The 27,957-nt window shown below is 38.6% G+C and overlaps 1 protein-coding gene across 5 annotated transcripts in view; it reads right to left on the bottom strand.

Moving 5' to 3' along the window:
• LSM14A (LSM14A mRNA processing body assembly factor) overlaps window positions 1–27,957 on the bottom strand; it is a 69,152-nt gene that overhangs the window by 3,789 nt on the left and 37,406 nt on the right. The window contains exons 4-11 of one of the 5 annotated variants that reach the window (XM_079908581.1): window positions 27,703–27,825; window positions 22,463–22,642; window positions 22,116–22,181; window positions 18,580–18,762; window positions 18,301–18,472; window positions 16,965–17,196; window positions 14,819–14,895; window positions 10,518–11,615 (exon numbers count right to left, since the gene is read on the bottom strand). In XM_079908581.1, the coding sequence (XP_079764707.1) occupies window positions 11,573–11,615; window positions 14,819–14,895; window positions 16,965–17,196; window positions 18,301–18,472; window positions 18,580–18,762; window positions 22,116–22,181; window positions 22,463–22,642; window positions 27,703–27,825 (1,076 nt within the window). In that variant the 3' untranslated portion in view covers window positions 10,518–11,572. Of the gene's footprint in view, window positions 1–10,517; window positions 11,616–14,818; window positions 14,896–16,964; window positions 17,197–18,300; window positions 18,473–18,579; window positions 18,763–22,115; window positions 22,182–22,462; window positions 22,643–27,702; window positions 27,826–27,957 lie in introns of those variants that run through there. The other 4 variants (XM_079908583.1, XM_079908584.1, XM_079908582.1 and 1 more) reach the window with 4 other exon arrangements.

Here is a 27,957-nt window from a genome sequence, read left to right as displayed (position 1 = left end):
TCAGCTTTTAAAGTCAATCAACATGTGAAAAAAAAGGCAATTTTTGGTGGCGGGAAGAATAAAACATTCTGTAAAAAGGAAACACAGGCAGGGTTTGTACTACTTGGCTCATCCATAAAAATTATTTACTTAGTTGTAATGAGTATTCCTAGCCGCAATTAAGTGTTACAGTAAGTATATTAAGAGGATACAGAGCAAGGATGTGTGAATTTCTGTGTGTGTGTATGGGGGGAATTAAGAGAGTAAATCTATATATCAGGAGGTCCGTAGTTGATAAACACATGAAAATAACAAAGTAAAGAACAGTTCACACAGGCTCTTCCTACTGACACATTAACAAAAGGGGGGACGTGGGTATGGTGCGCACACATATGTACACACACGATCTGGAGAGGGACACTTTCTGGAAGAATACAGATAAACTGTTAATAGTATTTGTCTTTAAGGAAGAGAAGGAGACAAACTCTATACTATTTTGTTTCATTTGTAGTAACTATGCACAGGTATTATTGAATTAAATAAAAACATTTTTCCCTTAATAAAAAAAAGAGCTCCTGTAAATAACCAAGAACACTAACATCAGAGGAGACAAATAAAGAATATTTATACAAAGTTCACAGAAAAGGAAATATTAATACCAAACTCATTTAACAATGTTCAACCTCCCTCAAAGTGAAATGCACGGGGTACTGAAATAATACTTTTCGTTCATCAGACTGGCAAACGTACTCAAAAGTTTGCTAATGCTGTACTGGTGACCATATAGGGTAATAAGCACCCTGAAAAAACAGGTGAAGTGTAAATTGCTATAATCTCTATCAAAAGGGACATAGGAATATTTATTAGAATTATGAAGTTATGTCTCCAGTTATCCAGAATCTCCAGTTATTAGTTTATCTTACAGATACAGTCATCTATTTGTGAAATGACTCATGAAGGGTCATTCCAGCACTGCTTGGACTAGCAAAATTTGGAAACGACCTGGCTCCATGTGAAGAGGGTAACTGTAGGTCTGAGGGACAGTGAGAAAAGGGAAGCAGCTTTTCATTGGAAATCCTATTAACTTATTTTTTAACTGTTTGAATGCATACATTAAAGCCTCAGCCAGAGGAACAATCCACTGAGGAGACCAAACCACAAAGGCCTCTGCAGCAGATTCAGCACTGGAAGGCTAGGCTATTATGTTCTAACTATCAGGGAGCAGGGAGAACCACTCCGGGCTACTGCACTGGCTTCCTAACTGGCCTCCCTACTAATTTATTCTCAACACAGCAGCCAGAGATTCTTTTTATTTTTTAAAATTTATTTATTTATTTTAAATCCAAAGATGTGCATTTGGAAGAGATTCACTGACAGTTGTAGCAGAAGTGCCAATTTTTTGGGGGGCTGCACCTCGAGGATTGCGAGATCTTAGTTCCTCACCCAGGGACTGAACCCAGACCCACAGCCGTGAAAGTGCTGAGTCCTAACCATTGGACCACCAGGGAATTCCCCAGAGATGATGATGATGATTTTTAAAAATATTTATTTATTTTGGCTGCACCAGGTCTTAGTTGCAGCACACAGGATCTTCGTTGCGGCATGCGGACTCTTAGTTGCGGCATGCAGGCTTCTTAGTTGCGGCATGCGGGCTTCTTAGTTGCGGCATGCATGCGGGATCTAGTTCCTCAACCAGAGATCAAACCTGGGCCCCCTGCACTGGGAGTGCGGAGTCTTACCCACCGGACCACCAGGGAAGTCCCAGAGAATCTTTTAAAATGTAAGTCAGATTGTCACTCTTCCATTCAAAACCCTACAATTGCTTCCCATCTCGGAACAAATGACAATCATTACAGTGGACTCCACTATTCCTTCCCTGTCCAGTCTCCACTGACACTCTAACCTCACATTCTACAAGCCTCTCCTCCCTCACTCCACTCCAGCAATACTAGGCTCACTCCTGCTTCAGGGTCTTTGCAGCTAAAATTTCTTCTGCTTGAACATCCAATCAGCTTCTTGAGTCATTTCTCAAATGTCAGCTTCCTAACCTATTTTAAATTCACGCAGCAATCCACCCTCAAGCCCACACACCCTTTCTTGTCCCCCGCTTCTTGGCTTTTTCTCCATAGAACTTAAGCATCTTTTTTTTGGCCACACTACACAGCTTGCAGGATCCTAGTTCCCCGACCAGGGACTGAACCAGGGCCCCTGCAGTGAAAGCGCAGAGTCCTAACCACCAGACCTTCAGGGAATTCCCTTAAGCGTCTTCTTAACATACTTTATATAAATTTTACTCATTTCTCTCCTCCCAGAATACAAGCTCCAAGGTTTATTTTGTTCACTGTTGCTTACCCTGCAAATGAACTATATCTCTTCTACATAAGGGCTCAATAAAGATTTGTTGAATAAATAGTTTCCCCTTTTCCACAGAAAATCAGTAAAACTAAAAACAAAAGACTAGGGGTAGCAAGAGATGATTGTTAGCATGACTGAGGGCTTTCATTATAAGCCTTTGTGAAGCATTTAGATTAAAATACATGCATACACATCTCTTACCAAAATAATTAAACGTTTTAAAAATAAAAGAGGTATTAGATATATTGAGAAAGTAGAATTTGGGACTTCCCAGGGGCTTCCAATGCAAGGGACGCAGGTTTGATCCCTGGTCGGGCAACAAAGCCCACGCGCCACAACTACTGAGCCCGCGCGCTCTGGAGCCTGTGTGCTACAACTAGGAAGAAGCCTGCGTGCCACAACGTAAGATCCCACGTGCCACAATTAAGACCTGACGCAGCTAAAAATAAATAAACAAAATAAAATAAAAGTTAAAAAAAAAAGAGAAAGAATTGATAGAAGTTGGTAACAGGCATGAAGCTGGTGCAGAACTGAAGATAAATGGAGTGTCAAAGGTGATTTCCACATTTCCAGCGCAGTCGGGTTAGTAGGTGGTGTTACTACATAACTGGATCAAGAACACTGGAAGAAAAGCAGAGGGAAGATCATCACTTCAGTTTGGGGAACATTACATTTGAGAGGCTACTATAAGGCCTTCAAGCACAGGTATCAAGAAGTCAGATCCAGGGACTTCTCTGGCAGTCCAGTGCTTAGGACTCAGCGCTTTCACTGCTGTGGCCCCAGGTTCAATCCCTGGTCGGGGAACTAAGATTCCGCAAGCCTTGAGGCTCGGCCAAAGGAAAAGTCAGATCCAGACTCAGAAAAGATCTGTGCTAGACAAGTGAATGTGAGAATAACTCCATGTAGTTAAGGCCAGAGAGAGTATGCAGCTTAAAAAGAGGGCGGAAAAAAAGCAAACTTATCTGGCAGGAGAGGTAACAAGATCACGAAGTTGGTTTTCCCAGGGTGAGGCTTTTCGGGATGTGCTGACCCCTGTGATTTCCCCAAATGTGGGAAACTCCACTGCATAATTTGTGGTAGTGTTGTGTGTGGGGAGGAGCGGGGAGAAGGAAAAAAAGCTGAAGTTGAACCCTGAGGAACATTATTATTTCAAAATGGGGTGACTGACGAATTAGAATTGGGCAGACGGAGGATCTGGCAGCCAGGAAGACAAGAGTATTTTGAGAAGGGAGAGGCAGACTGCATGGAATGCTTCTGTAAAACAAGTAAGAGAGGAAAACTCTGAAAGGCTCACTGGAGATCATTAGTGACCTTACCAAGAACTGTTTTAGCGGTGTATGAAGTAGAACAAGTGGGTTAAGAAGTGAAAGGGAGATCAGGCATCTAGATAGTTCAAGAGCGAAGGAGGAACTGATAGGATGTAGGATTCAAGGATAATTTTCTTAAAAAAAAGTCTAACATAATAAATGCTACATAGTTACAATTATAGGCATACTTCGTTTTATTGTGCTTTGCAGATATTGCATTTTTTACAAATGGGAAGTTCTGTGGCAACCCTGCATCAAGCAAGTCTATCGGCACCATTTTCCCAACAGCATTATTTTAAAATAAAGGTACGTACACTGTTTTGTAGGCATAATGCTATTATTGCACATTTAATAGACAAAAGTACAGTGTAAATCTAACTTTATATATACTAGGAAAGAAAAAAATTCGTGTGACTCACTTTATTGTGACATTTGCTTTAAGGGGTCTCGATCTAAACCCGCAATATCTCCAAGTTACGCCTGTATATATAAATATATGAATACTAACACATTAATATGCTATATAATATGCTAGCATTATAATTAAATGCGAATGGAAAGGATCCTTTATCAAGGAAGAAGTTGAAGACACAGAGAAAGAGGTAATTCAGTAACGGGAACGGTGGGAATTAGGGAGCCAGAGCACAAGCAGTTTTTTGATACGTGATATTTTCTGTTTTTAAAGGACAGCCAGGAAAAGGCTGGATGCATATGTTAGAGAGTGTGGTAAGTGCCTGAGGCAGTTTCCATCCAATGTCTTCTAGTTCTCTTTGAAATGGATAGCAGGGCCATTTGCTGACTACAGAGAGGTGATTACAGAAAAGTACTAAGTTTTGCTGGCAATGTTGAAGGCCAGGAGAGAGCAGTAATCAGATTTACAGTGGTACTAATGTATTCAATTGTGATTCTCTTCTGCAGGACACAACCCTCTGAGTGAATACTGACCATGTGGGTGGTTGGATGCTTTCAGGGTTGAAGTTTCTCTAAACAAGAGCACAAAAAGCTCAAAAGAGGTGCAAGGGAGTTTAAGGTTATTTGTAAGATAATGATAGTTCAAGGAGTCTAGGCTGGTTGGAGATGGTGGTAGGGAAAGTAGAAGATGGAAGCTAACGAATCCAAAGTAGAAAGATTCCCGACCTGGGGGTCTGCACCAAGCTAAAAGCAGTTACTGAGCAAAGGAGTGGTTAGGTCACTCTATGTGTGTATGTACTTATTTATTATTTCTTGAGCAAGCCAGTTGGAAGATCAAAGCGTAGGGTGTCTAAATCCATGATTCAGAGATGATGCAGTTGAGGTTGATAGACAAGGTCCAGGTGTGTCTACAGGTTTGGGTGGGAGGAGGTGAGAAGAAAAGGTCACAGGGAAAGGAACAGGGGCCAGGGTGTAGGATGGGTCCAGGAAAGTTAACACAGCAGGCCTGACTCCTATCCTTTATAAAGACTGCTTACAAGTTTGGCCCTTGGCTGACATCTGGAAACTAGGACTTGAGGAGGGTTTCCATCATTCCCAGAACTGATAAAGAGTGGCTCACTGTGCCTAAACTGTACAGTCAATGATGTGTACTTTTGCTTTACTTCTGGGAGTCTGGGATTTTAGTATGTGCCACACAGAAGATGCCTAAATAACCAGACCCCGATCAAAACCCTGGGCCCTCAGCCGCTGATGAGCTTCACTGGTAGACAACATTCCACACATGTTGGAACAATTCTTTGCTGGGGGAACGAAGTACATACTCTGTGACACCACTTTCAAAGTCCCCTCTGAAAGTCTGAGCCTGCTTCACTCTAGACTTCGCCCATACACCCTTTCCTTTGCTCAATTTTGCTTTGCATCTTTGTGCTGTAAGAATCATTGCCATCAGTATGATTATCTTGGGGACTCCCAACACAGATGGGTAAGCCACACAGATGACGTCATATGGAAGGATGGAGGTATAGAGGAAGAGAGTGCTGGTTATAGAGTAACCAGGAGAGTGAGAGGATCACATAAGCCTGAATGGAGTAAGTAGGGGTTTTACCAGAAAGGGAGGGAGCAAGGACACCAAGTCTACATCCTGAACATAGTTTGCAGGGCAAGAAATACTCCAGTGCTGCCACTGGGAAGGGTGGTAGGTGGAGCAGCGTCCTTCGGGAAAAGGCTAGGCCCACAGAGGAGGATTAACCCTGCATCTGCTCTAATATACATACCTATGTCTACATCTACAGCACATCATGGTTTGCTAGTACTTTTTTCTTAGTTACAAATTCCTTGCAGCAGCACACTAGTGTGGAACAGCTCCATAGCTGGGCACTACTATCTTTCACAATATTCAAAGTCCGCGTTCCTCTTACCCACTCTAACTTCAGCTTCTCTTGTGGAGGAAAAAACTGTGCCAGCATTTTGTTAACAGCCAAAAGCTAGAAATGATGCAAATGCGGTATCAACAGCAGAATGGATAAATCATGGTCTGTTAACACAATGGAATACTATACTGCAACAAAAACGAACGGTCCGCAGCCAAATGCAACAATATGGATGAATCTCACAAACACAATGTTGAGCAAAGCTAAGCACAAAAGCATATATGCTGTTTAATTCCATTTATGTAAAGAACAAACACAAGCAAAAGCAATCTAAGCTGTTAGAAGTCAGGATAGTGGTTACCTTTGAGGGGGTGGGGGCTACCGGAAGGGAGTTTTTTTTTTTTTTGCGGTACGCGGGCGTCTCACTGTTGTGGCCTCTCCTGTTGCGGAGCACAGGCTCCGGACGCACAGGCTCGGCGGCCATGGCTCACGAGCCCAGCCACTCTGCGGCATGTGGGATCCTCCCAGACCGGGGCACGAACCCATGTCCCCTGCATCGGCAGGCGGCCTCTCAACCACTGCGCCACCAGGGAAGCCCCTGGAAGGGAGTTTTAAGGGGGCTTCTGGGTACTGTTTACATAAGTAATCATGATATGTGTGCTTTTCTGTGTGCATAATCATACTTTAAAACAAAACAGTGCTACTCAATACACGAAGTGAAAAAAGCAAGTTTCACAATAGTACGTATACTATGAATCTATTTTTGCTGAAAAGCACATGCCGGTACAGAACAATGCCAGGTTGAATATATACCCAAATAGTGTTACCAATGGTTAGCCCTGAATGGTAGGATGGTAGATTTTCTTTCTTCTTTTATCTATTTTTAAAAACCATCTTCCATACTGCCCATATCCTTTTTACAGTGTATTACTTATACAAAAATGAAACTATACCTCATTCCTCTGTAAACTGAAATCTGCAAAGCTCCAAAACCCATTCTGGGACAAAAGAAATGCTATTAAACACTGGGGAATGGAGTAAGGGATAACTGTCACCCAACTAACCCATTAAAAGAAATTTACAAAACAATTTCAGCACAAGCAAAATCCTGAACTGCAATGTTGGGATTTGCATTCTCATCAACAATCCTGTGTGAGGCCAGCACCCGAGGATTATAAGGATTAAGTGAGTACCAGGATAACAGAAGCACACTCCAGACATCTAGTAAACACGTTCCTGTTCTCTGTGCTGGGATGACTGTAAACCATTCACTGGAATTCATTACAATCTCGCCTTGGCCCAGGCTTCTCACACTTCCTCAAACTGGCATTCTTGGCTCTCTGCTCTTCCACTCCCAGGCTGCTCTTCAAGTTTAGAGGCAAAGGCAAGACTTTCTGGGCCATGAGCTCCTTGCTGGCCGCTCTCAGTTGTTTCTGTGCACCTAAACTATGAGTCACTCTATGAAAGCCTTATTATTAAACTGAAATATGCTTTGGCCTCACAGAGCTGCTTTGTTTCTTTATAAACCACAATACAGACACCAGTGCATTTTAAAGCATTTCCCTAAAAATCAACATTCATTATGAACTAGAATCAGATTCAGGTTGATTTTGATATGTTTATGAGCTAAACATGAAAACACTTTTATCAGTCAGCCAAGTCTGTTAAAATACGAACCGAACTGGAATTTAAAGAACACCCATATAACGGGCACAGCTTGGCACCATCACTGAGAACAGAAACCACATTAGATTCATAGTCTCATCATGTGCTCTTGGAGCCAGATTTCAAACTGTCTCAAAAACCACAAGCTCGCTTTTACTAACCGTGGCTTTGAAAAACAGGATAAAAACGTCTGCGTCACTCCTCCTCGGGAGGTTGGTTTGACCCCCACACAGCAGGGCCTGGGACCTGCATCTTCAGCTTCCCAGTGTATACACTAGCTGGCCGACAGACTGCTGCTGGCCTCCAGGTCTCTGCTGCTCAAAGCTACACTCTCCCTTACTTCCCTCACCTGACTAGCTCCTATGCCAAGAAGTTGTCCCAGTGTCTCTATACTGGGAGAAGCGAAGGCAGCTGCTCTGAGCAAATCCCCATTAAGCACACCCAGATTCAGAGATTAACGGTGCTACTTTACTTCCTTAAGTTTGATTCCGATTGTACTCACACTTGTCATCTTTTAAAATCACAGTCAAAGGAGGTAAACTAAGCAAACTGGTTGACATCTGAGCTCCTCTAAGAGCTCACTCGCCTTCATTACTTTATTCTGTGACACTCCCCACTGTCACTACTTAAACCAGCTTTTAGTCTCTGAACTAATAGGGCAGGGGGATCCTGTAACAATGAATCCAGACACGATCAGATGTGAGCTATTACCACAGGGCTGTGCAGAAAGAGCAGCTTTTCTTTCAGACTGACAACCCATGGAGACAGGGACAAAAACTATGTAAAACTGAGACACAGAAACAACACACACTCATTTCCTATATGCTAGGAACGGAGCCTCGGTACTCAAAGCAGCCAAACCCTAGAGGAAGCAAGTCTCAATTTTCCTGTTTCCCCTTAGATTCTATCCTGCAGAAATGCACCCCTGCTCCATTTAGTTCTTTCCCACTCTTCATGCTGGAGTCACAACTTAGATATACTGAATTTGGGAGGACAGAGAAATGATAAAATAGTTCTACATGGAAACATCACCAAGACCCTTACAAGGAGGGGGGCTAGATTAGATGAGTCAGCTGTGATGTTTTAAAATTAGCTTTCTAAACCTGGCTGATCAGAACTACCTGTGGGACCTAGGCAGATTCCCAGGTTTCACTGCAGAACTTCAGAATCAGACTCTCCAAGTGTGGGGCATGGGAATTTGTACTTTAAAAAATGCTCCTCAGGTGCTTCTGGTATGAGATTTATGAACTACTGACAGAGAACAGGATGAAATGGTAATTCCTATGTGATGATAAATGAGTTTCCAAAATGTTGACAGTACTCTTGCAAGTAAGGTCCTTTTCCTTTCATATACCATGTAAAGATTCTTTAGTAAAGTTTTATTAAAAATTTTTGGGGAAAAATTAATTCCCCACTCATTGTCTTTCCATGTAGAGGGACTTTAGTCAGTATTTCTCGAAGTGGAAGGGTCACTGCTGCACTTGGGCTGCATAATCAATTATGGCGCTGTCTAGCATAGCACAGAACATTTACCATCCTGGCCCTTACTCTTAAATGCCAGTGGTGGGCCCCGAGTCATTGTGATAACCAACACACCTGCTTTCTCATTCCTAAATGCTCCCTGGACGGCAGTTCACCCCTGATTAAGATCCATTGAGCTGAATTAACATTCCTGACCACTCTCCCTACCCCTCACATTAAGTCGTGCTTTTGGAAGGAGAAATGGTCTATCCAAAGACAAGTTTCAGCGGAATCAGCCCTTCCCTTTTTTGCCTTCTGCATGTGCTTGCCCACAGAGGGTGCATTCTAGCCTAAGGTTTCCAGCTTGGCCTGTGCCTGGTTGGCTTAGTCTCCTCATATCATGGATTGTAACTCAGGAGCTGTCTGTACTCTAGGAGGGGGAGAAAGGGCTTCCAGCTTTAAACACAACACTGTATAAATCCTAGGAAAACAAATTAATTTAGCTATTTTAGGGAATATAAACATGACCATAATTCCATTGTTACATGTTAAAGATGCCCTTCACTATACTTCTTTCTACTGTAAGAAAATATTAGTGTTTAAGGAGAAAGAACTTTGACGAACATTTTTTATTGAACAGTTTTATTCTGTCTTAGAATTAAAAACCTTTTTAATATTGTAAGGTGCACTGCAGGTATGTCACGCTGCCGGTTATTACTGGGGTACCAAATGCCCTAGTCAATGACGCAGAGGGCTTGGAAAATGCATGAATTCATACTTTCAGAGCGTGTAGAACTGGTATTTACAGGTTTTTTTTGTTTTTTTTTTTTCGAATCAGCCCAGGACATCTCTAATAGTCTACACAGGTATTGCCATAGCACTTGCTTTGATGTTCAGAATGCCTCAGAAATGTGTTCAATGCCATGATTTATGGGTTCTCCAAAAGATTTTGTTGTTAACATGCGAGCAAACAGTATTAAACAATATTATCTAAACTATGGCTGCCAAGTACTGGACCTTAATAATGAAACCAAATTACAAAACATTTTCTTGTAGAGCTACACAAAAGATATAAAATTAAAATTATCAACCACCTTTATATACTCCAATTCTCCTACAGTGCAATTTTCCATATCTTTATCACTACTGAATATTTTAAGGAGAAAGTTAACAAAAATCAAAATAGATAAAAATATTTAATCTTTGGATCCCTTTATTCCACGGCCTTCATAAAAACACAAAGTGGCCAGATTTTTTTTCCACTATAGCTTAAAATATCAAAAAGATTTACTAATAATTTTAGCAATTAACTCTATACTGAGTCATTTGTGGGTCACAGGCCTAAGGACCAGTGTTATGATATCTTATAGGTTGCCAAAATAATCTCTAACACTCTGAATCATCTTGAAATATAATGGAAAGAGTCAAGGTATCACAACAAAACTCCAGGCATATCAGGAAGAACAGGTTAATTGACACCTAGTTTTATTGTCTTAAAAAAGGGGGGGTTACTTATTTGAAAATACAGCTAAGTACATTCTTATCTATGATTATTTACATTTGTATACTGAAAATATCTATTATGTGGATAAATCCTGTGATATGCCATTTGCTACAAAATAAAGTTCTTACAATGAGCATAAGTAATTTACCCTTTTTAGATAATGAAAGAATGTATCAAATCTTCATTTACGTTCCAAACATTTAAAAAAAAAATCAAAATCAACAATCTTAAGCCTGAAAAGCTATGAAAAAAAGACCCACCCATACTTCAGCTCCTCAGCACATCAACTTCTGCAAGGACACAGTATGTTTGCTGACTTTAAAATGTTTATTCTTTAAAAAATTAGTTGCTTTTTATACAGCTATACAAAGTTCTTAATGTTTCTTTGGCAATGGAATATAATGGAATTTTACAACTATATAAAAAAGTTACCTTTGCCTAAGAAACAGTATTTACTGTGTGTACATAGTTGACTGACAAAATTCTCTACCATCCAGCACCCTAATTAATTGACGAAATAAGCTACCTCAGAAGGGTTATTACAGGATTTCCAAAAAAAGAAAGAAAGAAAGAAAGAAAGAAAAAGAAAGATATAGACAGACACACAGACACATAGACACACAGACCCTTCCTTCTGTGGCTCAAAACAGTAACACGGCCCTATCTGCAGGCAACTCACAATAATTGCCAAATACAATTTAGTGATAAGAAAAATCCTTTCAGTGATGAAAAAATACTTATAAGTTCCACTGGAGTACTGCTTTAGTTTAACTATACATAAGAAATTACTTAACCTTCTGCTATTCCAAATATATTTAATGCTCATTTATTAAGATGAGCCTTCCCTCCCACCCCCAAAATTAACTGTATTGTATCTTTGAAATTAAGCAGAAAAACAAACAAACAAACAAACAAAAACCCAGTGCTGGTGACAAATATACAGCAAATTCACTTTTTCATTCTTCTCAAAGACTGAAACCAATTCTCAGGACCACGAAGAGCTAAAAATCCATCTATTTTCAAAGACTTGTTTGCAGACTATGCAGCAACTTTGTTGTCTTTCTAAAAAGGAAAAAAAAAATTAGCTCATGTTTCAAACTATTGGGGTTTATTAATAAGTATTTCTTTTAAATTTGCTTTATTTTAAGTATATTTTTCATAACCTTTAAATATATCCTCCTCTTACTTTCATGTATAAACTCGTTTCACTGATTTCCAGGAAACACTTTTTATAACTTACATACCCAGCAGTAGCTCATTATTTGTTACGTGTATTTTCCAGTTAGTAGAGGTTAAAGCAGTGGTGCTGTGGGCTTGTCCTAGCAAGAAGGCCCCCTGCTAAGATATAGGCACACCCTACTACCTTTGGTGCTGTCCTAATAATTTAAAAAAAAATTAAGCCTTCATCATAGTAGTCAAACTCATCAAATACAACTGACAACATTTTTTGGAAGAAGATAAATAAAATTCCCGAGTCTTTGATATCTTTACTATGCAATAAAATATCCAGGTGGTAAAATAACATTTCTCTTCTCCACAGTTTCATGTCAGGAGAAAGCAATGATTTGGAAATTCATTTTAAAAGGACAACTTTTAAATCTGAAATAAGTTCTGAAAATCAGAGCGCTGCCTGGGAAATGTTTTTAAAAGCAACCAGGGAGAAAGCAATAAAAATCTCAAGGAGCCTCTAGCTTTCCAGTGAGATTAATCCTAAACCAAATGCCTGTACACAGAGCCAAGGGCTTCTCTTTTCCTCAGGACTAGTTGCTACCAACTAGCTGCTACTAGTTGCTACCTGATTTTTACTGCTGATTCTCACCCTGACTGTTAGAAATACACACTGCCTATGTTAAAAACTTAATTTTATCTGTGTATACAACACCAAACCATTTGTACAATGTTATTAAATTAGAATACAAACGGCATGGTGTAAGTTGATACAGAAAGAAATAAGCTGAAGATGATCCTGATGTCTGTCCCCCACCAATGCCAACCTTCACATGCCCTGTGTTTTTTTTTACCTTTCAGAAAGCTGTATGATCAATCCAGACCTTTTAGGGTTCAAAAGCTGTGATTTTCTGAAAGGTAAAAAAAGAAAGCGAGATAGAAAGGGAAAGAGGGAGGGAAAGGGGAGAAGGAAACAGAGAAGTAGCAGGAAGGAAAGGAGAAAATAAAAGGGGAAAGGGAGAGAGTACCATGCTGAGTCATTTCAGATACCTTGTTGTCTCTGGACCCTCTCTGAAGAAACACAGACTCAAATGAAAGGCAACCTGTCTCACCCACCATGGCAGCTTAACCTCCTTAGCAGCAGCGTATAAAATAGGAGTGGGCCACTCTCTCATTAGCCCCAGCCTGATCTCCCAGCCCCCAAAAAAGAAAGAAAAGAAAAAGCACCATAGGACCAAACTCACCACAAGTTTATGTTTCTAACATTATCCTAAGGAAAACTCAGAAGCCGAAGAGTAAATTTTGGCTAAGCTTATACCTAGATCAAGAGAGTTAACTCCTCTGGGTCCTTGGTTTCCTAACTATCTATTGCAGTAGGGTGGGAGAGAAGTTCTAGTTTGACTGATATTTCTAAGGAGTTCTAAAAAAAAATATATGATCCTATCACCCATGTTTTCATTAAACAACCAGATCTGCTCATAATGTTCATGTCAGTGGAGCATAAAGAACAAAGCTAACCCATTACATGAAGGCTGCTGCAAATGCCACTGTACTTCATCTCTGAGAAGTATTAGATGCTTCAGAAACAAGTATAATCTTAGAAGGTAAATTTCCTTTATGCAATAGTGGTCAATCACTACTTCCACCTTTAAAGGTGCCAGATGCTATGATTTAGAAGAAACAGGCTGCTGAGAAGGTCCGGGATCTAGTGGCAGACAGAAGATCATTCAACTTTGGAATGGACAAGCAATGGCTAGCCACACTCATGGACCTTCAGCCTCACTGAAGTAACTTATTCCTAATCAACATGCTAAGTACTTACTTCAAGCCCACTATGGCTCCATGCTGAGATAGGTCTTCTGGTGGAAAGAAAAGTAAAATACATATTCACTAACGCCAAGAGGCTCCCATCTAGTTGGCGATGCAGAACAAAACAAAACACATGAAATAGGGAATATAAGTATACGTAAAATGTGTGGTGATGAAAGCAGATACCACAGGAGGTCAGAAAAGGAAGAAATCAGTGGAGGAAGGAAGAGAAGTTTCTAAGGATAGAGCAAACCTTAGGCAAGACTGAAAGGAAGCCCCTGTCTTTCAGCTGGGTCTGTCTTCGCACTGGACCATAAACATCAAGAAGGCTGGGACTGCATGTGTTTTGTTACCACCAATGTCCAGCATAGAGCTTGGCACATGCGAAGAATTCAATATATTTGGTCAATGAATGAAGTCAGAGTTGGAATCAAGCAGTGTGTATAAGAGATGACCATGAGTCAACTGCTTGAATCGGACAGGTTAAAGGGTAATAATAAATGGGGCTGGATATATCCAGTGGGACCCTTACAGAGTAAAACGAGCAGGCAGTGCAACGTCACATTAGAACCTTCTAGCCATCAGCCTGAGGTCTAGTGAATCTATCACTCCTTGAAACACCCAAGCAGAGGTTGAACTATCTGTCAGGGATACATTAGTGCGGATAAAGACTCATGCAGACAACCTCTGCAATGCATTCTAATTCTACAATATATATGATAGGAGTTTTAACTAAAGGCTCAAAATGGCTGAACAGTGAGACACAGCCTCAAAACGCATTAATAAGTGCATATTCTATGCACACAGTGGTTACTCAAAGGTTTACTGATGACTGCTCAGATAAAGGGGATTAATGATCCAGTCTTACACAACATGACAGCTAATTTTTTCAAATATATGAAAAATCATTAGGAAGAAGAGTATATATTCTGTGTATAGACAAGGATAGAGTTAAACTAATAAGTTTAGAAGGTAGAGGGAAAAAGATTTTTTCGAATTATGTGTGTGTCTGTGAAATCCTAATAATTAGAGCACCCTTGGGGTGGGATGGATGCTCTTAGAAAGTGTAATAAGTTCCCAGCCCTCATAAAGGATACCAACAGAAGAGGATTTTGGTTTGGCCAGGAGGTCACAACTCTCAGATGCTTTCCAACTCTGAGACTTTTATGGTGTGTCTGAAATAAAACTGTGCAAAACTGAGGGCCAGAAAGGTTTAACAACTCAACTGAGGTCATACTAGCAAAAATTACTAAAATTCTCATCAGGATCAAGGTCTAATTTAAACGTACTTTTTCTCAAACCAAGCTGACTCAATGTGGTCTTCAACAGGAGTTGCCACACGTTCTTCAACAGGTAGCTGATATGCCTGAAGTGAGGTAAAGAGAAACTGAAGGTCTAAACACCAATCAGTGGGTTATTATGGTAGTTGGCAGAAACGCCTCAAAGGAATGAACGTGGTGATGTGGAAATGGCCCATGATCATGGATACCTCCACAGCCTGGGAGACAAAAGAATACCAAACTGAGATGATGGGAAAGTGAGAAGATGATGAGGACATTCTGAGGAAGGTTAAGTTTAAGTTGATCACAGGACACAATGCAAGTAAATATAGAAAAATGTAAGTGAAAGCATACAAGGTCCAAGTTGAAAAACTGATTAGAAGCTATGAATAGACAAGCTCAGAAAGGGGAGGGGGAAATTGCTGCAGGAGAGGAGAGAGGGAAAGTTCGAGCCTATGCTAGAGTGCAAACATGAACACAATGGAGCAAACTGAACATTGCAGGCAGAAGGAATGGGTAAAAAGGTCGTGAGATAGGAATAAGCTTGGCACTAAACAAGAGCAAGAAGACCCACATATGTGTAGCACAATGAATGAAGAAAAGGGCAGTTCCACTGGCAACAAGATCTAGAGCAAGTACTAGACCTCTCATCTGGAGAAACAGGCAGATCATGAAGCACCTTATAGGCTGTGTTAAGGAACATACGTTATTTTTATAAAGAGAAAAATATCAAAAGTGTTAAAAAAACAAAAAGCAGGAAGAAAGACTCCACTTTGGGTAGGCAGTTATCAGTGTCAAATATTGCAGAGTAGTTAAGGTCAAATATTTGTGAAAAGGCTACTGAATTCTATAAGCAAAGGTCACTGGCAACCTCAAGAGGAGTAATAGTGGCAAGGAAGAGGAGTTCTGTAGTTCCTAAGACACAGTCCCCTAGCTGGAATGGCCATTTTGCAAGTTAGAAGTGCTGAAGCTACATCAGGCTGCATCTACTGTGGCTGGGTATCCTGAGCTAACGACTTGAGGCTAATTTTCAGCAGCCTTGGCTGTGATGACACAATATTAAAGGCATCAAAATTAACAGAACAGATCCAAAAGCCACTAACAATGACCCTTCAAGAGGGATCTCAACAATGACCAGTTTTAAATACTGAATAATGAAATTCCTGCTAGTAGATCTTTTTGTTTCTGTTCCTTTTCTTTTTTTTTTTTAATTTATTTTTGGCTGCTTTGGGTCTTTGTTGCTGTGCGCAGGCTTTCTCTAGTTGCAGCAAGCGGGGTCTACTCTTTATTGCAGTGCATGGGTTTCTCACTGCGGTGGCTTCTCTTGCTGCAGAGCAGGGCTCTAGGGTGTGCGGGCTTCAGTAGTTGTGGTATGCAGGCTCAGTAGTTGTGGCGCACGGGCTTAGTTGCTCCACAGCATGTGGGATCTTCCCAGACCAGGGCTCGAACCCATGTCCCCTGCGCTGGCAGGCGGATTCTTAACCACTGCGCCACCAGGGAAGTCCCGGTCTTTTTGTCTCTAGCTGCCCTATGTAATTCCTAGTAGACTTCTTTATGATAGGACTTTGATCGTTTCTTTGATTATATACTTTCCTCTCCACTATCCCTAAAATCGATGACTAGGATAGTAACACTGACTTAAAGACCCCTTTAAATATGTTCTTCCTAGATTCTCTTGGTATTGAAGCATACTTTGTAATATGAAATAAAGGTGACACAATATGGCTCTTTTCTGTACCGTATAATATCTTTTAGTGATCCCCTGTGCCTCCAACAACAACAACAAAATTTTTTTAAGGAAAAGAAATTAATCCTAAGTCAGTCTCTTAACAGGTTTTTGGAAGAAATTTTACCAGTCCATTAAATCTGAAACCATGGTTTTATAACAGAAAGATAAAAAAGAATATCACATTTCTATCTCTTTACTTCCTCCAACTGAAAAGAAAATAGTTAAAAAAGAATTAGATTCATTAACCAAGAAGTTACTGCTCCTTAAAATTATATAAATATCCTAATCAGGTACATCCTCCACTGAAAAGTCAAGTGGAAGTTATACAAATGCCCTAAAAATATTCACCTCTAATAGATAAGAGTTTAAAACATTTTGAATTTCATACAACTTCAAGCCAACCCCAAAGCACATAATAATACTTACCCTATATTCGAAATCTGCAAACTCCCTGCCCCCACGACCTCCTCTGAATCCACCACGAAATCCTCGAGGAGTGGCAAAGTTACCACCTCGGCCGCTACCACGTCCTCGGCCACCACGGAAACCAAGACCTCCCCTGCCTCTGTACCCTCCACGGCCACGGTTTGGACGAAGTGGGATTCCAAATGTTTCTGCATTTAATCTTCTTTCTTCAGCCCAGGTTGGTCTCCGTTCTCTATTATGAGAACAAATAATCTTTAGTGTATCAAGTTTTAAAGAACATTTTCCAGCAAAACTATGTAGCACTGATTTCCAAATTAAGGCTAAGTAATTCCTAAGAATCAAATAAAAATAAGCGCCTTATCTAAGTCATCACAAGCTGTCCATGGCAATATGTTCCTATAATTCATGTGAAAATATGACTGGTATTAAGCTTCTTGCAAATGCAGTTGATAATACAAAGAAACTGACAACAGCCCCAATAAATGGGATTGGCAATTGACTCTACCCTCCAATCAGCCCCAAAGGAAGAAAGGGCAAAGCCAGGAAAGGAAACCCTGTCTCAGAATGTGAAGAGATGGAGGATAGATCCCTGAGTTCCTAGTATGCTCCTGGCCCAACCTCTGAACCGGACGCCTGAAGCGTCTGAATTGCTGCTGCTGGCCCACAGCCCAGATAATCAGAGGATTCAGAATCATCCCCATCCACGTTTAAAGTGAAGTAGAAAACTGCCACCAGGTGGCACCAAACTGCAGCCAGGAGGACGATTAGGATCAGGCAGCAGAAACCCTGGAACTCTTAGTTTGTTATGTTGGATCCTTTAATTAACCAGTTTTCTGGATCCACATTTACTGCAATATAGCAGAGCTTTACTGTATCAGCAAACTTCATCTGAACTACATTGTAGAGGGGTAAAGTAAAAGGTGTTTAGGTGTTAGATGAATGCCTCTATTTTTATTTACTAATTTTCAAATGTGAATGCATCCCCAAACAAAAGTATATGATTATTTTTCTCAAAGAGTAATATCATTTAAATTTTTAGTATAAATTATTTTCTTTTAGCAAAATAAATCATTAAACAATTGTAGTCATTAGTTTTTTTTTTTTTTCTGGCCACACAATGCAGCATATGGGATCTTGGTTCCCCGACCAGGGATTGAACCCGTGGCCCCCCCACCCAGGGATTGAACCCGTGCATTGGAAGTGCGGATTTTTAACCACTGGACTGCCAGGGCAGTCCCTAGATATTTTTAAGTATTCATTAAACTTTGTGAATTTATAAGAATTCATTTCACACTTCAACCTCCTAAGAGCATAAGAGCAGCTTAAAAGACTGTACCTGTTATCATCACAAGAAATATTATCAAAGAAAGATTTAGTTTTGTCATAATAGCAGTTAGGTCCAAGTGGATCTTCTTCATCTGCATTTCCTTCACTGTTTTGGGTGTCAACTCCTGAGTCTCCTTTATCTTCACCATTTACAGGCTTCTCCTGTTTCTCAAGTTTATCTTCTAATGAAAAACAAAAGCACATACCATAAAAGTCAAGACTTGTACTAAACATCCATAATTCACAAGTCAAATAAGAGTATTTTTTGAATAGAAAAATAAAAACTCACCTTTCAATTTAAGTTTATTATGAAACTCTCTGTCGATTTCCTCCTTGTTAAATTGTGCATTTGCACTTTCAAAGTCAAAGTCTTTCTCAAATTTCATTGGACCATCTCGTCGAATACCAAATCTTCCCCTGCCACCTCGATGACCCCCACGCCCTCTCCTTGGAGCTGAAGGAGCACCTGGAACTATATTAATAAAGAAAGAACAAGCTGGTTTAGAGCAGAAGCTATTATTGTGGTCTTTACGGTCAACAAGAGAAATGCTTACAAGTCTCTATGCACATGACGATATTTGTATTTTTTAATATAAAAAAGATGAAGTTTCACAAACATTTAATATATAATAGACTGAGAAGAGCACATATAAAATTTATAAACATGAAATTTATAAATGGCACACATGAAATTTATATCTATGGGGTTTACACTCATACATGCTACTGATACAGTATACAACCAAACAATTTGGGAGACTTCTGTACTAAATTACTTTCTTTTTCTTATATCCCTAATACCTACAAAATGTCAAATATATATTGGGTTCTCAAAATTCATGAAGACTTTTATGGAAAGGATCATAGAAATCAAGATTTATAGTGAGAAAAATAGATGAACATTTAGCAGCACAAATTGCAAGATAACACAAAAGACAATAAGTACATGGTCTTGGACTTCCCTGGTGGCGCAGTGGTTAAGAATCTGCCTGCCAATGCAGGGGACACGGGTTCTATCCCTGGTCTGGGAAGATCCCACATGCCGCGGAGAACCAAGCCTGTGAGCCACAACTACTGAGCCTGTGCTCTAGAGCCAACGAGCCACAACTACTGAGCCCGTGTGCCACAACTACTGAAGCCCACGCGCCTCGAGCCCGTGCTCCACAACAAGAGAAGCCACTGCAATAAGAAACCCGTGAACAGCAATGAAGAGCAGCCCCCGCTCACTGCAACTAGAGAAAGCCCGCGTGCAGCAATGAAGACCCAACGCAGCCAAAAATAAATAAATAAATTTATATTTTTTTTAAAAAAGAAAAGACGTACATGGTCTCAACCACTCCAACCACTTCCTGCTTCACCTTTACTGTCTCCCTCTAAATGGCTCCATATTTTTCAAGTCTTCCTGTATCTATTTTTCTCTACAATTTAATACAATAACAAGATTTATGAGGTATGATAAAGCAATACCAAAGTAGCATAAATTATAGTGAAAACTTGAGAACCCAAATATCCAACACAAGAGGAACAGTTAAGAAGAAAAAAATTAAAGAGAAACATGGAATAGTATTTGATGTCGGTTAACAGAAAAATATAGAGCACATAGCACTATGAATTCAATGATTATAATTATGTGAAATGTTTAACACATACTGATAAAGATCAGAAGTGACTACAGAGTAATAGACAGGTTTGTGCTCACTGTTCACTAAAATTTGGCAAATTGTCTAAGTTTGAGAAAACAAACCTCAAAAACCCACAGCAGTATATCCAGACACTTAAATCTAGACAAGCAGGATGTTTAAATATTCAGCTCTACTACTGAAAATGTCTTGGCCAAAAGCCAGAAATTAGAGCACAGTATTTCTGTCTTAAATTTTGAAGGGCAGTGAGAGATATTTTATTTATTGCTTTACATAATTTATATTTTATTTTTTAAATTGAAGTATAGTTGATTTACAATGTTGTATTAGTTTCTGGTATACAGCAAAGTGATTCAGATAGACACACACACACACACATATATACACATATTCTTTTTATATTAAACTATGCAGTGCTTCACGAATTTGCATGTTATCCTTGTGCAGGAGCCATGCTAACCTTCTCCGTATCGTTCCAATTTTAGTATATGTGCTGCCAAAGCGTGCACTACTTTACACGATTTTTGAATGATGGAAGCATGGCAATTATTTTATCTTGAGAAGAGAGGGGTTCTTTTTCCAAATTAAAAAAAGTGAAACATAGTACACCAAACCAAAACCTCTGTAATTCTATGGCACACAGCACAAATAAAATACATATAGGGACTTCCCTGGCGGTCCAGTGGTTAAGACTTTGCCTTCCAGTGCAGGGGGTTCGGGTTCAATCCCTGGTTGGGGAGCTAAGATCCCACATGCCTCATAGCCAAAAAAACCAAGACATAACTCAGAAGCAATACTGTAATAAATTCAATAAAGACTTAAAAAAAAAATGGTCCACATCAAAAAACAACAACAAATAAAAACATAAACATATAAAAATGTACAGAAGAAATAAAGTGTTTTTACATTTAAAATTGTATCTAGCTTTCTAAAATTAAGTGAAAGAGCATCTTCCAATTATTATGTAATTAAAGAGATCACACACTGCTTTTATTTTTTAATTTGGAAGAGTTTATAATTATAATTTATTCTCTGCTAATAAATTTGAAAAGAATAAAATGGATGGATTTGGGGTAAATGTCATAGATTACAAAACAGATAAAGAAAGTATACAATCATACTAAATCAATAATAATGAAAGAAAGTTAAAGTCCTTGAATAATTACTTCCAAAAAAAAAGGAGCCCAGAGCTTAACTTTAATGAGAAAACTCAATTTTAAAGGTACAGATAATTCAATTCTTTTTTAAAACATTTATTTTATTGAAGCATAGTTGATTTACAATGCTGTGTTAACTTCTGTTGTACAGCAAAGTGAGTCAGTTATATATATTCTTTTTCATATTCTTTTCCATTACGGTATATTACAGGATATTGAATATAGTTCCCGATAATTCCATTCTTTTTTTTCTTTTGGCCATGCCACGCGGCTTGCAGGATTTTAGTTCCCTGATCAGGGATTGAACCCAGGCCATGGCAGTGAAAGCACTGAGTCCTAACCATTAGGCCACCAGGGAACTCCCAATTCCATTCTTAAAAGCATAGAAAACAATTTTATAATGCTAACATGAAACTGACACAAAAACATAAAAAAATACAAGACAGTACAAAAGAGAAAGCCATAAAACAATGTAAATATAAACATACAAGTCCTACTTGCAGATAACATTCAAGAATATATCAATAGACAACTGCCTGCCATCAAGTAGGGTTTATTCCAGACACGTGGTTAAAAAAAAAAAAAATCTTTTGAAATAATTAGGTTAAAAAAAATTGAAATAAAAGTAGCGTGGTCCTATGTGCCTATCACCCAGCTTCCCCTCCAACAGTTACATCTTGATTATCTATTATACATTATCAAAAACCGGGAAAAACCAGGACACTGGCACAATATAATTAACTATACTATAGATCTCATATTCAGATTTCAACAGTTTTGGATGTTCTCATTTTTTCGTATGTCGTTACGTACAGTTCTATGACATTTTGCTACGTATACAGATCCACAGTACCCCCACCATAAGATAAAGAACTGTCTGTTACCACAATGAAACTCCCCTGTGCTACTCCTTTACAGTCACCAACCCTTGCTATTCTTTCTTTATAGTAATTATGCATCATACATTTCAAATGTTCCCTCTATTGAAAAGCATAGGATAAGGCTTTCAGATCCAAGTAACAACTTACCGATTTGTCTCTTGCTATCATTTCTGAGTTGCTCATTTTCTGGTCTTGAAACCTTGTGTACTTCAGCTATAGAACACACAGAAAGTGACAGTTAACTTAGGACACATAATCAAAAACTTCTGGAAAGTTAGAAATGGAAAAACAAACAAACCCAGAACAAAACCAAAAATCTATATATCCCCACCACCATCACTACTTTGAGTCAAATTTGAAAGACTGAACATTCTATCAAGTTCAGTTTAAACTTTCTAGGATCATTTACATAGAGTAAATGTTTTTAATGAAAGTAAGTTGAATGGAAGATGTTGACCAGTCAATTAAAAAATAGTAAATAGCTAAAGTTCTACCTCGCCTGTGCTCTTGATTCTCTATTGCTTTTTGGCTGGTTGATGGTAAAGGCCTGGTTGATGATACAGGGCTCCTTCTCCCAACAGGTGCTGGAGCAGGTAAGTGGGCCGAGGCTGTCTGCACTGCTTGTTCCATGGTTGGGCTTTTTCTCAAAGGGTCTAACTGAGGGCTTGAACGACCTGAAACGTAACCAAAAGATAAGAAACTATCCCTATCCTCTGGGGGTTTCAAAATAACCTAGATCCTAAAAATAGGTCTAGAGTTTTACTTCTACCAATTCAAATCCTCAGCACAATCTGAATCCATCTACTCATTAGACCAGAGTTTAAAACTGTTTATCTTTAGTGGGCTGGTCACTTGATCAGTAAATAAAATAAAATAAAATAAAATAAACCCCAAAACAAACAAACAAAAAAACTCTGGTACAAAATCCCCCAGGAATATTATCAAAGATAATTTAGGCAGGTCAGGTGTAGGCTTTCCCCAATAACCACAACCACCAGATTACACTGAGACTTTAGCCATTATTTCTAGAGGCTTTAACTTCTTTTAAAATTTATTTTTGGCTGCGTTGGGTCTTCCTTGCTGCATGTGGGCTTTCTCTAGTTGCGGACAGCGGGGGCTACTCTTCCTTGTGGTATACGGTCTTCTCATTGCAGTGGCTTCTCTTGCTGCGGAGCACAGGCTCTAGGCGCGCGGGCTTCAGTAGTTGTGGCTCCGGCCTCTAGAGCGCAGGCTCTGTAGTTGTGGCGCATGGGCTTAGTTGCTCCGCAGCATGTGGGATCTTCTCAGACCAGGGATTGAACCCGTGTCCCCTGCTTTGGCAGGCGGGTTCTTAACCACTGTGCCACCAGGGAAGTCCTAACTTTTTTAGTACTTTCTGAAGATATGTCTAAAGTGATACCCTTATATCTATAAGTATTATCTGCATTAAATTTCTATTATAAAGGAAGTAAAGAACTAGAAAGTCAGGTGAAGTTCTTCGATTCCTTAGAGTCTTGGGTAATTAAACATCAATACTAAAAGGCCAGCAACAAATAAACCCTTCAGATAATTACACAGTAGCCATACTCACCCTCTGCTGTTTGAATGATCACTTGGCAAATTTTTGCTTAATATGGGTTTTGTACTTACAAATTCCATTTTTTCTTCCATGAGGTCAGAGCCTGGTCACAGTATGAACAGAAGAATGTAACACTGGGTGCTCCCATCATGCTTTTTGTCTCTAATGTTTGCCATAAATCTCCACTCAAGATGCTCTCACATCCCATGATATTGCACCAAAATAGGTTTTGCTTTAAAAAATTGTCCTCATTTTATGTAAAAAAAATATATTCCCAAATATGCTGCAAATGTTACTACCCACCTGTGCTACCTGCACAGGCTCCAAACTGGGGAACTGGTGAGTACTGACAGCACATTGGTGGTTGTGCACCAGGTGCTTCAGGGACTGTTTAGTAGTAATACTCCCCAAATATATGGTTAACTAAAGTATGCAATTACAAATGTGTGTCACCATTTCCAGCATTAATGACAAAGTTTACTCTGCCATTAATAGAAACACTGTAATTTTCCCACTGATTATAATGGGAAATCATAGTGGTTTATACAAGTTTTGGTCTAAGAGAAAACATTTTGTAATCACTTATCACCTTATAAACAGATTTATTTGTCAAACAAGTGTTAAGTTTTTGGAAAAGCCTATTGTTTAGGTAATTTTATCATAGTACATTAAATGATCTTATAAACTTACAAAACTTTACTTCATTAAGGCTTTTCTTTAAGATCCTGTGACTCACAATATTACAGAACTGCAAGTGATAGGGCAATCACAGTAAGTAATAACTCACTGCTGTTTTTTTTTTTAATATTTATTTATTTGGCCGCACTGGGTCTTAGTTATGGTATGCGGGATCTTTTAGTTGCAATATGTGGGATCTAGTTCCCTGACCAGGGATCAAACCTGGGCCCTCTGAATTGGGAGCACGGAGTCTTAGCCACAGGTAAGTCCCTGTATTTTGAAAACCTTTGTAATTAAAGTCTGGTACTACATCATGATGGCAATTTTGTTATAAACAGGGAAATACAGGTGATACTGGACATATTAGGAATAAACTCAAAAGCTCTTTTATAATAAACACACCCCCTTGAGTTATCTTCACCTTCTTATTCTTACAGTTACAAGAAAATTCTAGGTGTTAAAATTTTATAAACTTCAAAAATTTTAGCTGGTGAAATCAAAATGCAGATTCCCAGGCCGCCTCTCCCATTGTTTTATTTAAACATACCTCTTTCTTCTAATAAATATGTAATTAAATTTTTAAAAAACATTTTAATCTATTCAAAACTTATTTTAGCCTTAAGTATGAGGGAAGGATTCTAGAGTTACTTTTCCAAGTGATCAGGCAGTTGTCTGTTCACATCATTTATTGGATGGATCATTTAGTAGTCTTTCTCTACTAATTTAAAAATAACATCTTTATCATATACTAATTACTTATTTATACTTGGATCTATTTCTGACTTTTGCTCTATTCATCTCTAAATTTATTCCTGTACTGCTTTATTTTATGTATACTTTATTAAGGAGGTAAAGCCCTATCACATTACTTTTTTTTTTTTTTTTTTTTTGCGGTACGCGGGCCTCTCACTGTTGTGGCCTCTCCGGTTGCGGAGCACAGGCTCCAGACGTGCAGGCTCAGTGGCCATGGCTCACGAGCCTAGCCACTCCACGGCATGTGGGATCTTCCCGGACCGGGGCATGAACCCATGTCCCCTGCATTGGCAGGCGGACTCTCAACCACTGCGCCACCAGGGAAGCCCTCATTACTTTTATTTTTAAAACATATCTAGGTATACTTGCATACTTATTTTTAAGATAGTCTGTGTATCTGTTTTATTAGGTTCTCTTACTATTCCATGTAGATTTATTGAAAGTACAGTAAATTTAATTATTATGAGAAATAAAGTCTTCCTAATACTAAATCTTTTTATCTAGGAATAAGATATCTTTCTTTGATTACATGTAACTTCTTTTATGTCCCTCTATTATATTTTGTATCTTTCATCATAGAGACTGGCCATATTTCTTATTATGTATTTTATATATAATTTCTATTTCTCATCATTGTGAACATCTTCTTTTATCCCCATTAATAATCAGTGGGTTAGGTTTTAGGACATCTATTTTTTTTTTAATTTATTTAATTTTTGGCTGCATTGGGTCTTCCTGCTGTGCAAAGGCTTTCCCTAGTTGCAGTGAGCAGGGGCTACTCTTTGCTGTGGTGCACAGGCTTCTCATTGTTGTGGCTTCTCTTACTGCTGAGCATGGGCTCTAGGCACATGGGCTTCAATAGTTGTAGCATGCGGGCTGAGCAGTTGTGGCTCACGGGCTCTACAGCACAGGCTCAGTAGTTGTAGCTCACGGGCTTAGCTGCTCTGCGGCAATGTGGGATCTTCCTCGACCAGGGCTCGAACCCGTGTCCCCTGCACTGGCAGGTGGATTCTTAAACCACTGAGCCAGGGGGGAAGCCCTAGGACATCTACTGATTTTTATACTTATTCTCTACATTTTACCTCTATCTAATTTAAATCTCATATTAGTTCTAGTTTTTCAGTGAATTCTCAATTCCAAGTAGGAAGTCAGCATTGGCAAATAATGCTATTCTAATATTCATACTTATTTCTTTTTCATGTATTCCTGACATAGCTAAAAATTCCAGAACAATGCTGAGTAGCAATGAGAAAGGGAATCCTTACTTATGATTTTAATAAGAATCCTTCTGGTGCTTCAATATTAAGGTTAATGTTGGTTATTAATTAAGATAGCTAACATCTACTGAGCACGTTCTATGTGTCAGGCATTATGTTAAGGACACTGATACATTAAAAAAAAATTTAACCCTTACAATAAGTCTGTTGTTTTATCAGTAAAGTCCTGTTTTATAGTATGGAACACTAAAGCTTAAAAAGATTAAATATCTTCTTTAAGAAGGAAATCTTAAAAAAATTAACAAACCAATAACATACACACACAAATATACACTTATGTTAACCTAGATGAAAGCCTGGATGTAAATATTTGTTATTTCTGGGTGGTGAGATTATAGGTATTTTTATTTTCTTCCTATGCTTAGTGTATTTCTTTTTTAAAAAATTTATTGTAGTTGATTTACAAAGTTGTGTTAATTTCTACTGTACAGCAAAGTGATTCAGTTATACATATATATACACACATATATATTTTATATATATATACATTCTTTTTCATATTCTTTTCCATTATGGTTTATCACAGGATATTGAATATAGCTTCCCGTGCTATACAGTGCGCTTAGTGTATTTCTAATTTACCTACAAAAAATCTTTAGAATGTTAAAAAATTAAAAATTAAGTTTTTTTTAAATCAATATGAATAAAAGTAACTACAACTATTTCAAAATATCTAAAGTGAGATACACAGGATTATGTTTAGCATTGGCTTGATTTTACCCTCAAGTGCTTTAAAAAATACTGTCCTGATCATAATAGCATCTTTCTGAAATGACTTTACATTGTTTTATTTAAAAGTAAACATCCATATAAAGCAATGGGCCAGTTTCACCCACTTTAGCAGCAGATAAAGAATCCTGGGACCACTGAAGGTTATGAGACTGGTTGGTGGAAAAACAAAATTAAAAAGAAATGAAACAGGATCCTTTAAGCTTATTAAAATGCAGATCTCCAAGCTCCAGGGATTCTGATGTAGCAGTTCTCAGGATCTACATTTTTAAGAAGCATTCCAGATCAGATGATTTGATTGTGAGTGGTCCACACTGAGAGCCACTGCTCTAGATTCTATGAGGATGCTAGGAAAGATGCAACAGCATAATGAATAGTTTGTTTCCTCAGCTACTATTTCAAATTCATCAAGGATAGTTCATCCTCAGTGGTGAGTCTGAGATTGACCAGTAATATTTAAGTATTATATACAAGTAATATAATTGCTTTGTAAAAAAAAAAAAGGTCAAACTTAGACAATGTTCACCATTTCAGTTTTATGATCTAAGAATTATAAGAAGTCTGAACAGTGGAAGTCATTCAATAATGTACTTATTGAACAACAATTTAAAAATTTTTTTAAAGAACTAAGTAGAAATTATACATATGAGTTACAAGCTGCAAAAGCTCTTACATTCAGAGAAAGACTACTATCTATAGAAATTTAGAATGGAAAATTTTGAAGGAAAAAACAGCTTACCTTGAGATAACTGTGTTTTTAGAGATCTTGTATCCTGTGTAAAGGCAGAACCAACTGCACTACTTTGGGACAGGGTACCGCTGTTTGATGCTTCTGTTCCAAAGGATGTCAAGGAGCTTCCAGCTTTAAGAAAATTTTTTTGAATGACAAAAATTTTTTAAAAAAATTTTAAACCTTTCAATTATATAAAGTAACACAGCATTTTAATGATAATTGTCCCTCCCTGTAGCACCTGTGTAAATTAATAATACTGGA

Source organism: Stenella coeruleoalba (genome assembly GCF_951394435.1).
Source record: "Stenella coeruleoalba genome assembly, chromosome: 20".
Taxonomy (NCBI): Eukaryota; Metazoa; Chordata; class Mammalia; order Artiodactyla; family Delphinidae; genus Stenella; species Stenella coeruleoalba.
This window is presented reverse-complemented; position numbering and strand designations above follow the sequence as displayed.